We start from the raw sequence: 11,567 nt of genomic DNA on the forward strand, positions 1-11,567 counted from the left end.
GAAGGGACCTCGAGAGGTCATCGAGTCCAGCCCCCTGCCCTCAAGGCAGGATCAAGCTCCGTCTACAAAGAAAGCTAACCAGCTTTGGTCCTTCAGGGCCTGTGAATAACTTAAATTGTCAATTTTTGATTAAACAGATACAGTTATCATGTTTCAGTCCACAAAGGTAAATCATAAAAATTGGGTTACAGCCATGTCACACAGTACACATAAATCACCCAAGCAAGAGTTTTATTGTTCCATTGATGCCCCTTAGTATAAATTATCTAGGAGAATGACCAGCCTGTTGGGATTCAGAGAAAAGGAGGCTTGTTTCTAAGAGGTTTCTGCTCATTCTGCAGATTAAAGAGGGAAATATTTTGCCATGGAAATCTCATGCATAATTGTAAAAAGAAAACTGCAGTTGGTTTCATGGAGACGCCTTTAAACAGATTAAGGAGCCTGCTAAACCCTCTCCTCTGCCGCAAATGAATTAGCTACTCGGGAGCAATTAAAGCAGCGCTCAAGCACCGAGATAAAGTTGTGCCCCCAGTGACCTTCTGCTGGAGGAAGCGACGTTTCAGCTGGCAGGACTTGGGCAAGGAGAAAAGCTGGTCGCTTGAGTCCCAGTATCCCGGCTCCGAGCTCTGCATCCCCAGTCACAGCCCCCTAAGCTACACCCTTCCTCCCCGACCACTGGGAAGTCGCCCGGGGCCAGCGCGCTCCATCCGCACCCCCCGCATCCTCCTCCCTCCGCATCCCCAAGCGCAGGCTGCGCGCCCACGTCCGGCCACCCCGTGTGCACAACCCCGCACCCCTGCACCAAAATACTGTCTACGCCCAGCCCCAACCCAGTGCTCCAGCCCCAGCTCCCGGTCCATGCTCCCCGCCTCGGACCACCAAAGCCAGCCCCCCGCTACCACCCCGCCGCCCCATCCCGAGCTCTGGGTCCCCCGAGCCCCCTGCACTCCCGTGCAACTGCCCGCCCCCCAAGGCCCGCACCTCTCCGCCCCGGCCAGAGCCGAGCCCCGCGGCGGCGATGCCCCAGCGGCTTCCCGAGGAGTTCTGGCCTCGCTCCCGGCGCCCACCGAGCCCCCTCCCGAGCCCCAACTTTCCCCCCTCCCCGAGGAGGCAGCGAGGTGCCGCGGGGAGGCCGCTGCTCCCAAGCCCAGTCCCTGCGCCGGGGCAGGCAGGCGAGCCCGAGCCCCTCCGCTGCGGGGGGGGGGGGGGGGAACAGCCCCCGGGAGCCGCCGAGGGAAACAAACTCTTGCTGCGGCGGCTGGTCACTTGCTGGAGCCGCGATGTAAACAGGCCAGACGGACGCTCCGGCCGGCTCGCCCCATCCCCGGCACCGAGCGGCCGGGGCGCCCCTTTCCCGGGGGCTGGCGGGCGCTTACCGTAGGGAGAGGTGGCGGCTTCCCCCTTCCTGGCCATCGTCCCCCGCTGCCCGCCGTGCGGGCAGAGCCTGCAGCCCGGGCGCCTCTTCCCCGCTCCTCAGCGCGCTCTTTGTTGCCGGGCGGGCATGGGAGGCAGCCAGCGCTGGGCTCCGCTCTGCCGCCGCCGCTCTTGTCCCAGCTCCTGCGCCCGACACTGACCCCTCTTGTCCCGCCCGGGCGCCAAGCAGCCACTGCGCCGACTCCGCGGCGGCGCGTGTCCGCAGCGGCAGGCCGGGGAGAAGGAGTCCGGGGAGCGCGGTGCCGAGGGAGCCAGCCCGGGCTGCCCTTCCAAAGGCGGGGGGAGGAGGGGTGACACCTCCTGCAGCACACGGCCCCCGCCCCCACAATGCAGCACCACTCAGGCGGCCCGGGAGGGGGCGCGACACGCTCCCCCCTTCCCCTCCCCCCCGCAACCTCCCCAACTTCTGCTGCAGCCTGGCTCCTGCTGGCACCGGAACTTTAGCAACTACTGAGCAGGGCTGCCGGGCCGGGCCTTGCCTGGGGGAGCGGGGCGCACAGGTAGCGGCGTGACACCTCCGCAGGCTCGGGCCGTGGCACTGGGCAGAGGGAAGTTACAACGCCCGTCTGGCTCCCAGGGGGCAGGCCGGGGGCTAAGCCGCTGGTCTGGCGACTCGGGTCAGCTGAGGACAGCCAGGCGCGCTCTCCCCGGCGCTGTCCACATGGACACACTGCGCTGTGCCGCCAGGCGTAGGCGCCGCGCCGAGTTCCCCCAGCAGGTTGCTGTTTGAGCCTGTGGCGAGTGGCCCTGGGAAAGTTTCCTTCCCATTTTGTTGCGCCGTCGTGGAGCTGTCCTTCCCCCGCGTGCTGATGCGTGTCTGGGAAGGCCGGGTTGTGTCTTAGCACGAGTCAGGCCGCTGTGTCCGGAGAGCGCTTTCCGAGTGGCCTCGGGGCCGAGGGAGCCGGTACTTCTCCGGGGACGCCAGTCTCCTGGTCTGACTGCATGTCAGAGTCAGGTAAAGGAGCTATGCCCGAGCTCAGTGTCCGCATCATCTCGCACTGTGCCTTACCTATGACCATAGGAACCTTCCCTTGCTGCAGTGAAATACACAGCTAAAGGGGTCCCTAGGAAAGAACGGGGAAGGCTTAATCCAGTGTTGAGCTCCATTTTGAAAACGGTTATGGCTCAGTCAATGCTGCAGCAAAAGGACCCTGTATTCAGATCTCTTCCTGAAATGTAGAGCTCAGTCCAATGTTAGCACTTGCCATTGAGATGATATAGCACTGCAGTATGTTTCTACTCCTTTGTCCCCCTTCTGCCTTTTGCAGTATCCCCATGTAATTCTTGACAGAAGTGTGCCTTAAAACTTCAACATTTATAGTTTGTAGGATTATAAAGCTAAAACATTTGGGTAAGGATATTATCCAAAGCCTAAAAAACCGAATGCCTTCAAGCTGCTAAGAAGTGCCAAATAATTATACTGATATGCATCTGAAAACTAAATAAAAAACACAAGGAAAACAAGTTTTCAGTCATTTTACCTACACATTTTGAAGAACATAGAACATAAGAACGGCCGTACTGGGTCAGACCAAAGATCTGGCCTAGTAGCCTGTCTGTCGACAGTGGCCAGCACCAGGTGCCCCAGAGAGGGTGGACCGAAGGCAATGATCAAGCGATTTGTCTCCTGCCATCCTTCTTCAGCCTCTGACAGACAGAGGCCAGGGACACCATTTCTATCCCGTGGCTAATAGCCTTTTAAGGACCTAACCTCCATGAAGTTATCTAGCTTCTCTTTAAATGCTGTTATAGTCCTAGCCTTCACAGCCTCCTCTGGCAAGGAGTTCCACGGGTTGACTACACACTGTGTGAAGAACTTTCTTTTATTAGTTTTAAACCTGCTACCCATTAATTTAATTTGGTGTCCTCTAGTTCTTCTATTATGGGAACTAATAAATAACTTTTCTTTATCCGCCCTCTCCACATGACTCATGATTTTATAGACCTCTATCATATCCCCCCTCAGTCTCCTCTTTTCTAAACTGAAAAGTCCCAGTTGCTTTAACCTCTCTTCAAGTAATAACTGCAATCAGTGATTCCTATACATTCATCCCTGTGCATTGCGAAGGAGTCAAGTTTCACCAGGTTATGGCAAAGTTGTCTCTTTACAGTGCAGAAGAGTTACTGTTCAACAGCTCAGATACTTGTATGCATTCTGAATTCTAGCATTTTATATTGCTGTCAAATTAGATGTTTCTACTTTTTAGCATTGCAGAGCCATTGCAACTTTGGAAGGGAAAATAATATTCTTCATTGGCTCAGGTAACAGATTTATTCACTAAATTCTTGTTGCCAAAATGGCCAGATGTATAAACTAGAAAGAAAACACATCACAATCTAACCTACAGACTCTAAGTTGTTGTTTCTGGGCCAGCAATTAGAAAGTTCATCTATTTACACCATGGACAACTGGAATCTTACCAGGCCTTAGACTTTAATTGGGGGCTTCTGCCTTCCCACAAGTAAAAAGGTTGTCTGTGTGCCTGCTGAAAGTAAACTGAGAAAAGTTGGTCTGACTATCACTGAGACAATAATCATGGAGTCTTGCAATACCCATTTATAAAGTCACTTTTTAGAGTATAATCACCATTTATGGTAAGAAAATGGGCAGGTAGGAGTTCCAGCTCCCAGAAATGTGTGTTTAGCTTAGGCCCAGGCCGGGTTTCTCTAGCAATATGAAGAACTTCTCTCAAAGGAGTCGGGCCTGGAACATAGAGGGGAAAGGAGGTAGGGGTTGCCTTCCTCTTGCCTCAGTTAGTAAGGATTGATACCCCTATGTTTTGGGGTAGGATGTTCCCTCAGAACAGTGGTTCTCAGCCATCAGAGTATGGACTGCTTGCAGCCCCCCAGCTGCACTCCATGTGACACCCTCAGGGCCACAGAGATAATACATAGTATGGATGCAGCCCACATAACATGTAAAGAGCTGCATGTGCAGCCCACAATGGTAATTAAAGTGAGAAACTCTGCCTCAAAGTCACCCAAATTCATTAAAGTATGTAAACATGAACTTAACTTTGGGTATATGCATCAGTGCTTTGCTGAATCAGAAAGTGCTTGTCTTTTATGCAAAGTTAACTCAGATGCTTACTTAAGTGTTGCCCCTAACCTAACTCACTCCAGTATTTTATACCTTAGCTGAGTGGGTAAGGGTAAGCATGAATGTCCACTATACCTGGGAGCAGAGATTGGCACTAGCTCTGTAGAGCTGAAACACCAAAAATTGCCATGCAGAATTTGAGGCTCAGGAAGCATGTAGGCTTTACCCGAGTTCAGCCCCAGGAGATCAGAGGGTCCTGAAAACAGGAACTACAGCCCCCACTGCAACCTTATAGAAGCCAGAGCCAAGTTACTTTGAATCAGCCTGCTTCCACTAGGATGCAAACTTCCGGTGGCAATGTAGATATTCACTCAACACTCAAACTGACAAACACAATAATTCTATAGTGGGGATGCAGGAAGAGTGCATAAAACAGGCATGTGGTATTTCTCAGTGATGTGGCTGCCCTGACAGTATTTGCAGAACAAGTGACATACAACTTACATTTGTTGAGAGCCTGGCCAGCAACCGTAGCTCTCTTTCTTTATAGCTCTGTCTTGGTTTGATTTCTTTCCAGGTTTCTCCTTCTCTCATTTTCTAAATTAATAGAAGATGTAGAAGGATGGAAAATAGTTGCTGTAATTTTAAGTTTAAGTGTAGCAGTACAGTATATAGGCTTTCAGCCTTATTGTTTAAGAGGCTTTTAGAAGAGGGATTGAGATATTTACTAGCTTCAACAGAAGGATCCATTTCATCCGTGAATCTTGCTCCAGGAAGAGTTTTATGATTAAAGACCAAAAATCCAGACCCACCCTACTATCAGAGGTCCCCCTAAGAGCAAAACTATCTGCTACATAAAAGAGGTGGTATGTGTATAGGAGAGAGGGACAGCTCAATATAATCCAGTATATGGCACAATGATCCTCTGGCTTTCTACACACTGCAGTGGAGAGCATTGGGTCTGAGAAGGAGTACATTAACCAATGAGCTGAAATAGTCTCCATAGAGCAGCCCCACCACTAATTAACAGAATACAGGGGAAGATTCCTTTCCCTGTTCCCCTCATGTGTTTTTTTGTTACTCAGTCTGGACATTGGAGTTGACTCTCAAGGACAGTTAGAGCCAGAAGTAATGGAATTTACAAAACCAGGTCTGCAGAACAGCCCTACGACGGGGGCATCACCAGAAGCCAAAGCAATATCTAGCTGGAGCAAAAAAGTGAAAGCAAAATCTGATACCAATGGATATCAGTCAGCATAATTACCAGAATGAGACACCTCTCTGTAATTTAATCTCTCAAATCTGTACTGACAAAATACACAAAAGCACTTTTATTGTTAGGATTATTTGGCTGTTTATTTAATAAACTGCTAATTTTTAACTTTTAACTGGACTCCTATGATTTTCTCAAAAGAGTAACCCAGGAACATCATTTGTATTATTAAAACAAGTTTAATTTATGTGCAGTGTGATCTTGGCCCAATCACTTTAGTTGGGATTGTCAAAGAGCTCTAAGGGATTCTGGTATCCATCAAGTTTTTGCAAATCACAGCCTTCATTTCTCTCTCTCTCTCTCTCTCTCTCTCTCTCTCTCTCTCTCTCTCTCTCTCATTTCTGGATAATGCTTGTCTCTTTATTTTTGCAGCATCTAGCTCTACAGGGCTCTAATCTCTGCTGGGGTTTATAGGCACCACTGTCATACAATTAAAAACAATAATAATCAGCACCAATATCAGCTAGGGATGTAAAATCCCATTTAAAATGTTAACCAGTTAAACAATATGTTTAACTGGTTAACCAGCATGCCATGTCACACCATGGAGGAGGCCCCCTGGAATAGCCCCCCCACGGTGTGGTGAGCCCAGCTGGGCTGGAGCAGCCTGCCACCTGCAATGCAGCACAGTGGGCCTAACCAGACTGAAGAGCTTCCCTCCCCTCGGCACTATGGGCTCAGCCTAATTGGAACACTCCATGCCTACAGCATGAGGTGGGCAGGGGGCTGCTCCAGTTGGGCTGGATGCCAGTTAACTGGTTACATCTTTACATCTCTAGTATCAGCATGTCATTCTTTCCTGAAAAAATGGGCACAACTCCTGTCTACTACTAAGAGAAGTGTACCTAGGAATCTGAGGGCAGAATGTGTCTGAGTGTAAATTGTGTACAGTCCTTTGCTGCAGCTGCTAAAAATAATCTTATGTGACATGAGGTTCACTATATAATTCTTCTTAAAACAGCATTTAAGCCAACATCCATTTACATTATGCTGTTCAGAATGTAGCTGATATTTATTACCAAATGACAATATATCTGTTGCTTTATCTGTTTTAAACTAATGACAATGTCAATACAAATGTTTATTAGAAATCGGAGAGCAGTCTCTTACTACAGAACCCTCTACTGCCCTCTACTGTTGCTTTGCTATTTAAATTCTATGTTGATTTGAATTTACACAGTAGGAGTACGTATATACAAAATGATTTCTCTGACAGGATAGGAAAAACGCAAATTAGTCTTATTCATATACAATAAAAATGAAAGCTGCCCTAATTTTTCTATTATTCTATGCAGATCATTATTCAGCCTTCTAACTGTCTTCAAAATTATCACTTCAAATACAATATTGAATACTGGTGACCAAAAGACATAGACTCATAGATTAGAGATGGACAAACTTCAGGATGTCATCTAGTCCTCTGCTCGAAGCAGAACCAGCTCCAAATAAGCCATCTCAGGCAAAGGTTTTGTCAAACCTGACCTTAAAAATATCTAAAGATGGAGATTCCATCAACTCCATAAGTAACCCATTCCAGTGCTTTATTACAATCCTAAAAAAATTGTTTTTTCTTAATATTCAACCATGCCTCCCCCTTCAAAATTTGAGACCATTGTTGCAATTAGAGAAATAGAATTTTCTCAGTCGTGTTTGGGGGATAAGGCAATAGAGAAACAGAACATCAAGAGGAGTAGCTACACAAACAAGCAGAGCAGTGAGGGATCTAACAGCAGGTAGTGTGAACTCCTGCAGTGCCTCAAAGAAACTCCATAAAGGATGCACTCCTGCTGTACTAACAATTCAAAACAGCAAAGGGCGAAAGAGATAGCAGCATGTAGGGCTAACTCATGCTGTGCTGAGAGAGAGAAATACAGCAGCACACTGACTGAACTCCTGCTGTGCTAACAAATAAGTCCAAACAGCAAAGCAGCAAAAGGGAGTCAGAGACAGCAGCACACAGGGGGCTGCTACACTACACACTTATTTCAGAATAAGCTTTTTCGAAACAGCTTATTTTTAAATAGTGCATCTACACAGCAAATGCCCATTGAAATAGCACTGAGCTATTCATTTCATTGGACACTGAATCGCATTTAAGGTCACCCGGAAGCACTTTAGGCAGAGCATAAGGATAGCAGTCACTTCCCATATCTGCTGCCTGAGGCTCATGTTTAAAGGGCCCCCCATTGTGCAGCCATGTCTCAGGCTCTTCTCCTTTGTCTACCTCCTGGAGGGACAGCAAAGCCTTTTCTCCGTTTGCCCTTGCAGACACCACAACACTCCAGCCATAGAGCAGGACCTGCAATTGTTGGCTCTTACGTCTCATTCTACACCTTCTGGTGCAGTTACTGCAGGTTGCCCTCAAGGCTCTTCAGGAGGAGGATCCTCAGCTCCATTGTGGGGCACCTCCTCTTCTCTCTCCAGGTGCTGCACATGCAGCTCGACCTCACCCACCCTCCCACTGCTGCTTCTGGCAACTGGACACCAGGTCCGACTGGTGGGACCGGGTTGTCATGGAGCAGTGGGATGACAAGCAGTGACTTCAGAATTTCATCATGTGAAAGGACATCTTCCTGGAGCTCTGAGAGTGGCTTGTCCCTGCCCTCACACGACAGGATACCCACATGTCCCAAAAGCAGGTCACCATCACTATCTGGAAGCTTGCCACACTGGACAGCTACTGCTCTGTGGGGTACCAGTTTGGTGTGGGAAGATGGATCTTTGGGGCCATGCTCATGCAGATATGGCACTCTCGTGCTATTGTCCCAGGAGGGCGGTGAACTGCTGGAATGAGGTACCCTAGAGAAGGTGAGGTGGAAGCCCCCTTCCTGGGAGGTTTTTTAGTCCTACCCTCACAAAGCCTTGCTGGGGGATTGGGGCAAGTTGGGGTTGCTCCTGGTGTGTGGAGGTGGGGGAGGGGAGGGAGTTAGGCTTGGGAAACTCCAGAGGGCTCTGGCAACCCTGTGATTCTCTGTTTGTCTCCTCCAGGTGGTGAGGACCATCAGCACTGCCCCGCTGCACAGGGTAATCAGCCTGGGAGATGTGGACCCCATCGTCACCAGCTTTGCCGCCATGGGGTTCCCCAACTGTGGAGGGGGGCTATGGATGGCACCCATATCCTCATGTGGGCCCCCAACCACCGGGCATCTGAATACATCAACTGCAAGGGGTACTTTTCGATAGTCCTGCAGGCCCTTGTGGACCACTGAGGCCAGTTCACTGACATCAACATGTGGGCATCATGCATCTTCCCCGAGCACCCAACCTTCTGCAACTCCAGCCTGGTCCAGAAGCTGCACAGCAGTACCTTTTTCTCCGACCACACCATCAGGGTTGGGGACATGGACATGCCGATGTGCATTGTAGGGGACACAGCCTACCCTCTGCTCCCCTGGTTAATGAAGCCCTACCCCGGACACCTTGACCAAAGCAAGGAATGCTTCAATGACAGGCTCAGCAAGGCCCACATTGTTGTGGAAGGTGCCTTTGGTCATCTGAAAGGGACAAGCAGACATGGGAATGTGCGGGCCAGGCCAAGAGCCTGCAATGGGAAGGTGCAGGAGAAACGGGGTGGCTCAGCTTCCCTCCATCATACACACACGGGGTCTGGCAGTGGCAGCATCCCGCACAAAGAGAGGACTTGTATCCCTGCCCACTGGAGGAGAGGGAGGCAGGGTGTTGGGGGGAGGTGTGTATGAGAGGCAGACACCATTTGCCAGTGATGGAGCTCCAGGGGTCCCCTCCACTTCCTTCCCCTCCCAGCAGGCTCCCCTGGCAGGGGCTCAGTGTCCTCTGCCTCGCTGTGCTGTCCCTGGGAGTGGATAGTGTCCTGGGAGTGCAGGCATACCCGTGTGCAGCACTGCTGTGTGTATGCACGCCCGCATCTCCATGTCCCCAGCCTCCTTATAGTGGTGGGAGGGTGTCTGTAAATGGTTTTGCTTAGTCCTGGGCCCCTGACTGGTGATCGGACCTATATCTTCTAGTCCGATGCCCCCTTTAACATGGGGGGGGGCAGGCTGCAACGTTCGCACCAGTCCACAGCCAATACAGCCAGGCCCTGGTTCAGGGCCAGGCAGACAAACAAACAGTTCCCAGCACAAGTGCAGAGGTGGAGACTGCCACCCAGTATGTGGGGTGGAGTGAGGGAGGAGAAGGGAAGGGGGGAGAACGACACAGGCCCTCCCTGCTCCTCCACATTCCGGCCCAGGGCCCTACCAGTGGCAGCCTTGGCAGCCACTGGAGTCAGCGGGGAATCCAATCCAAAACATGCTGACATATGTCAAAGGGCTATCAGGTCCGCCTGACCATCATCTGCTTCCCCAGGGCCACTTCCAAACTCCCCCTCCGTCTGTACCTGACTCCTGTTCAGCAGTGGGTTCGCAGGGTCCGGGTACTCTGCATGTGGGGACAGGGGACAGAAAGTCTCCTCTTCCATGCCTGGACCTGGTGGTCCAGGCCAGTCATCCAGATCTTCAGAGTCTAAGCATGAGAGCTCAGCAGAAGCCTCTGCTCCCTCCAGCAACTGGGCCTCCTACTGAGCTCCTGGGTTGGGCTTTTATACATCCTGCCCCTCCCTTAGGCCTCTGTGAGCAGTCTCCGTATTGGCCCACATGGGCTCAGAGAGGGGTTCTTCCTCCTCAGGGTCAGTGAGCGGCCACCCCTGCTCACAGACTATCCCACCCTGGTGTTGGGGAGGGTGTCCATTTTGGTGTCAGGAGTAAGGCAGGCCTCTCCAGACACCCAGTGAGCAAAAGCACAGGGATCCTCTGTTGCAGCCTCCTGGGGCTGTGTGCCCAGACTGGCACTCCACGTGCACCCACGTACACAGGCTGCTGCACAATCCCCAGGCTGAGAAGGCTGAACAAGGAGAGCACAGCAGCCTCTCGCCACCCACCATCTCCACCCATGTGTGTCTAGGGAAAGTAATGGCACTCACCTGATGGGCCTCCCCACCTTTGGACAAAGCCTGGGAGACATCCTGGGAGGGGGGTACCAGCTCCAGGGTGAGCATGACCTCCTGGCTGGTAGGCATCAAGTTGGTCCTGGCCTCATCCAGCTCCTCCTCCTCCTCACCAGCTCTGACCCTGGGAGGGCAATGATGAGCATCTCTAGCCCAGAGTCCACAATGAGGGGGAAGGAAAGACTGCTCCTGCCCCCCCCCAGGATGCATTGGAGCCGGTGTTAATGGGGGTAGGTTTGTGGTGCCACCCCAGAGCGGGAGCTGTACTCTCTGGCCTTGGCATAGGCTTGCCTAAGCTCCTTGATCTTTATGCGCACTTGTTCCTGGGTGCTCATGTGGTCCTTGTGGCCCAGGTTGCAAACCATCCGGCCATAGATATCTGCATTCCTGCACCTGGTGAAGAGATCCTGGAGGTTTGCCTCCTCTCCCCAGACCTCAGTGAGGTCCAGGATCTCTGCTCCAGACCAGGAAGGTGCACACTTCATTCATCCCCAAGCAGGGTCCTGGGAGCTGGCTGCCAGCTCAATTGCAGGTGTAGAGGGCTTGGACGGAGTGTGGGGGTCACTCATGGCAGCAGGGACAGTTATGATGGCTGCTGCAATGTGGCACAAGGCTGTCAGGGCCTGCGTTGTGCCACAAGCCCGTTCCCTTGTGGCTGCGACTTTAAGGGCTGCAAGAGAACGGGAACTATAGAGTTCTGAAGAGTGTGGACAGAGCAGCCAGCAGGGCACCTGTGGGAAGCCCTGGAGGCCCTTATTTCAAAATAACTCCAGCTGCCCTGTCTACACACGCCCTATTTTGAAATAGCTATTTCTAAATAGGCATTATTCCTCATAAAATGAGGGTTACAGAATTTGAAA

The 11,567-nt window shown here is 51.4% G+C and overlaps 1 protein-coding gene across 1 annotated transcript in view; it reads right to left on the bottom strand.

Annotated features, from left to right (window-relative positions):
- The window catches only part of SLC44A5 (solute carrier family 44 member 5), a 234,804-nt gene extending 233,087 nt beyond the window's left edge, over positions 1 to 1,717 (bottom strand). Inside the window, exon 1 of the mRNA XM_075936275.2 lies at positions 1,377 to 1,717. Within this exon, the coding sequence (XP_075792390.1) occupies positions 1,377 to 1,413 (37 nt within the window). The 5' untranslated portion in view covers positions 1,414 to 1,717. The remainder of the gene's footprint in view (positions 1 to 1,376) is intronic.
- Between the last annotated feature and the right edge of the window lie 9,850 nt (positions 1,718 to 11,567).

Source organism: Pelodiscus sinensis, chromosome 9 (genome assembly GCF_052426305.1).
Source record: "Pelodiscus sinensis isolate ZL-2025 chromosome 9, ASM5242630v1, whole genome shotgun sequence".
Classification (NCBI taxonomy): domain Eukaryota; kingdom Metazoa; phylum Chordata; order Testudines; family Trionychidae; genus Pelodiscus; species Pelodiscus sinensis.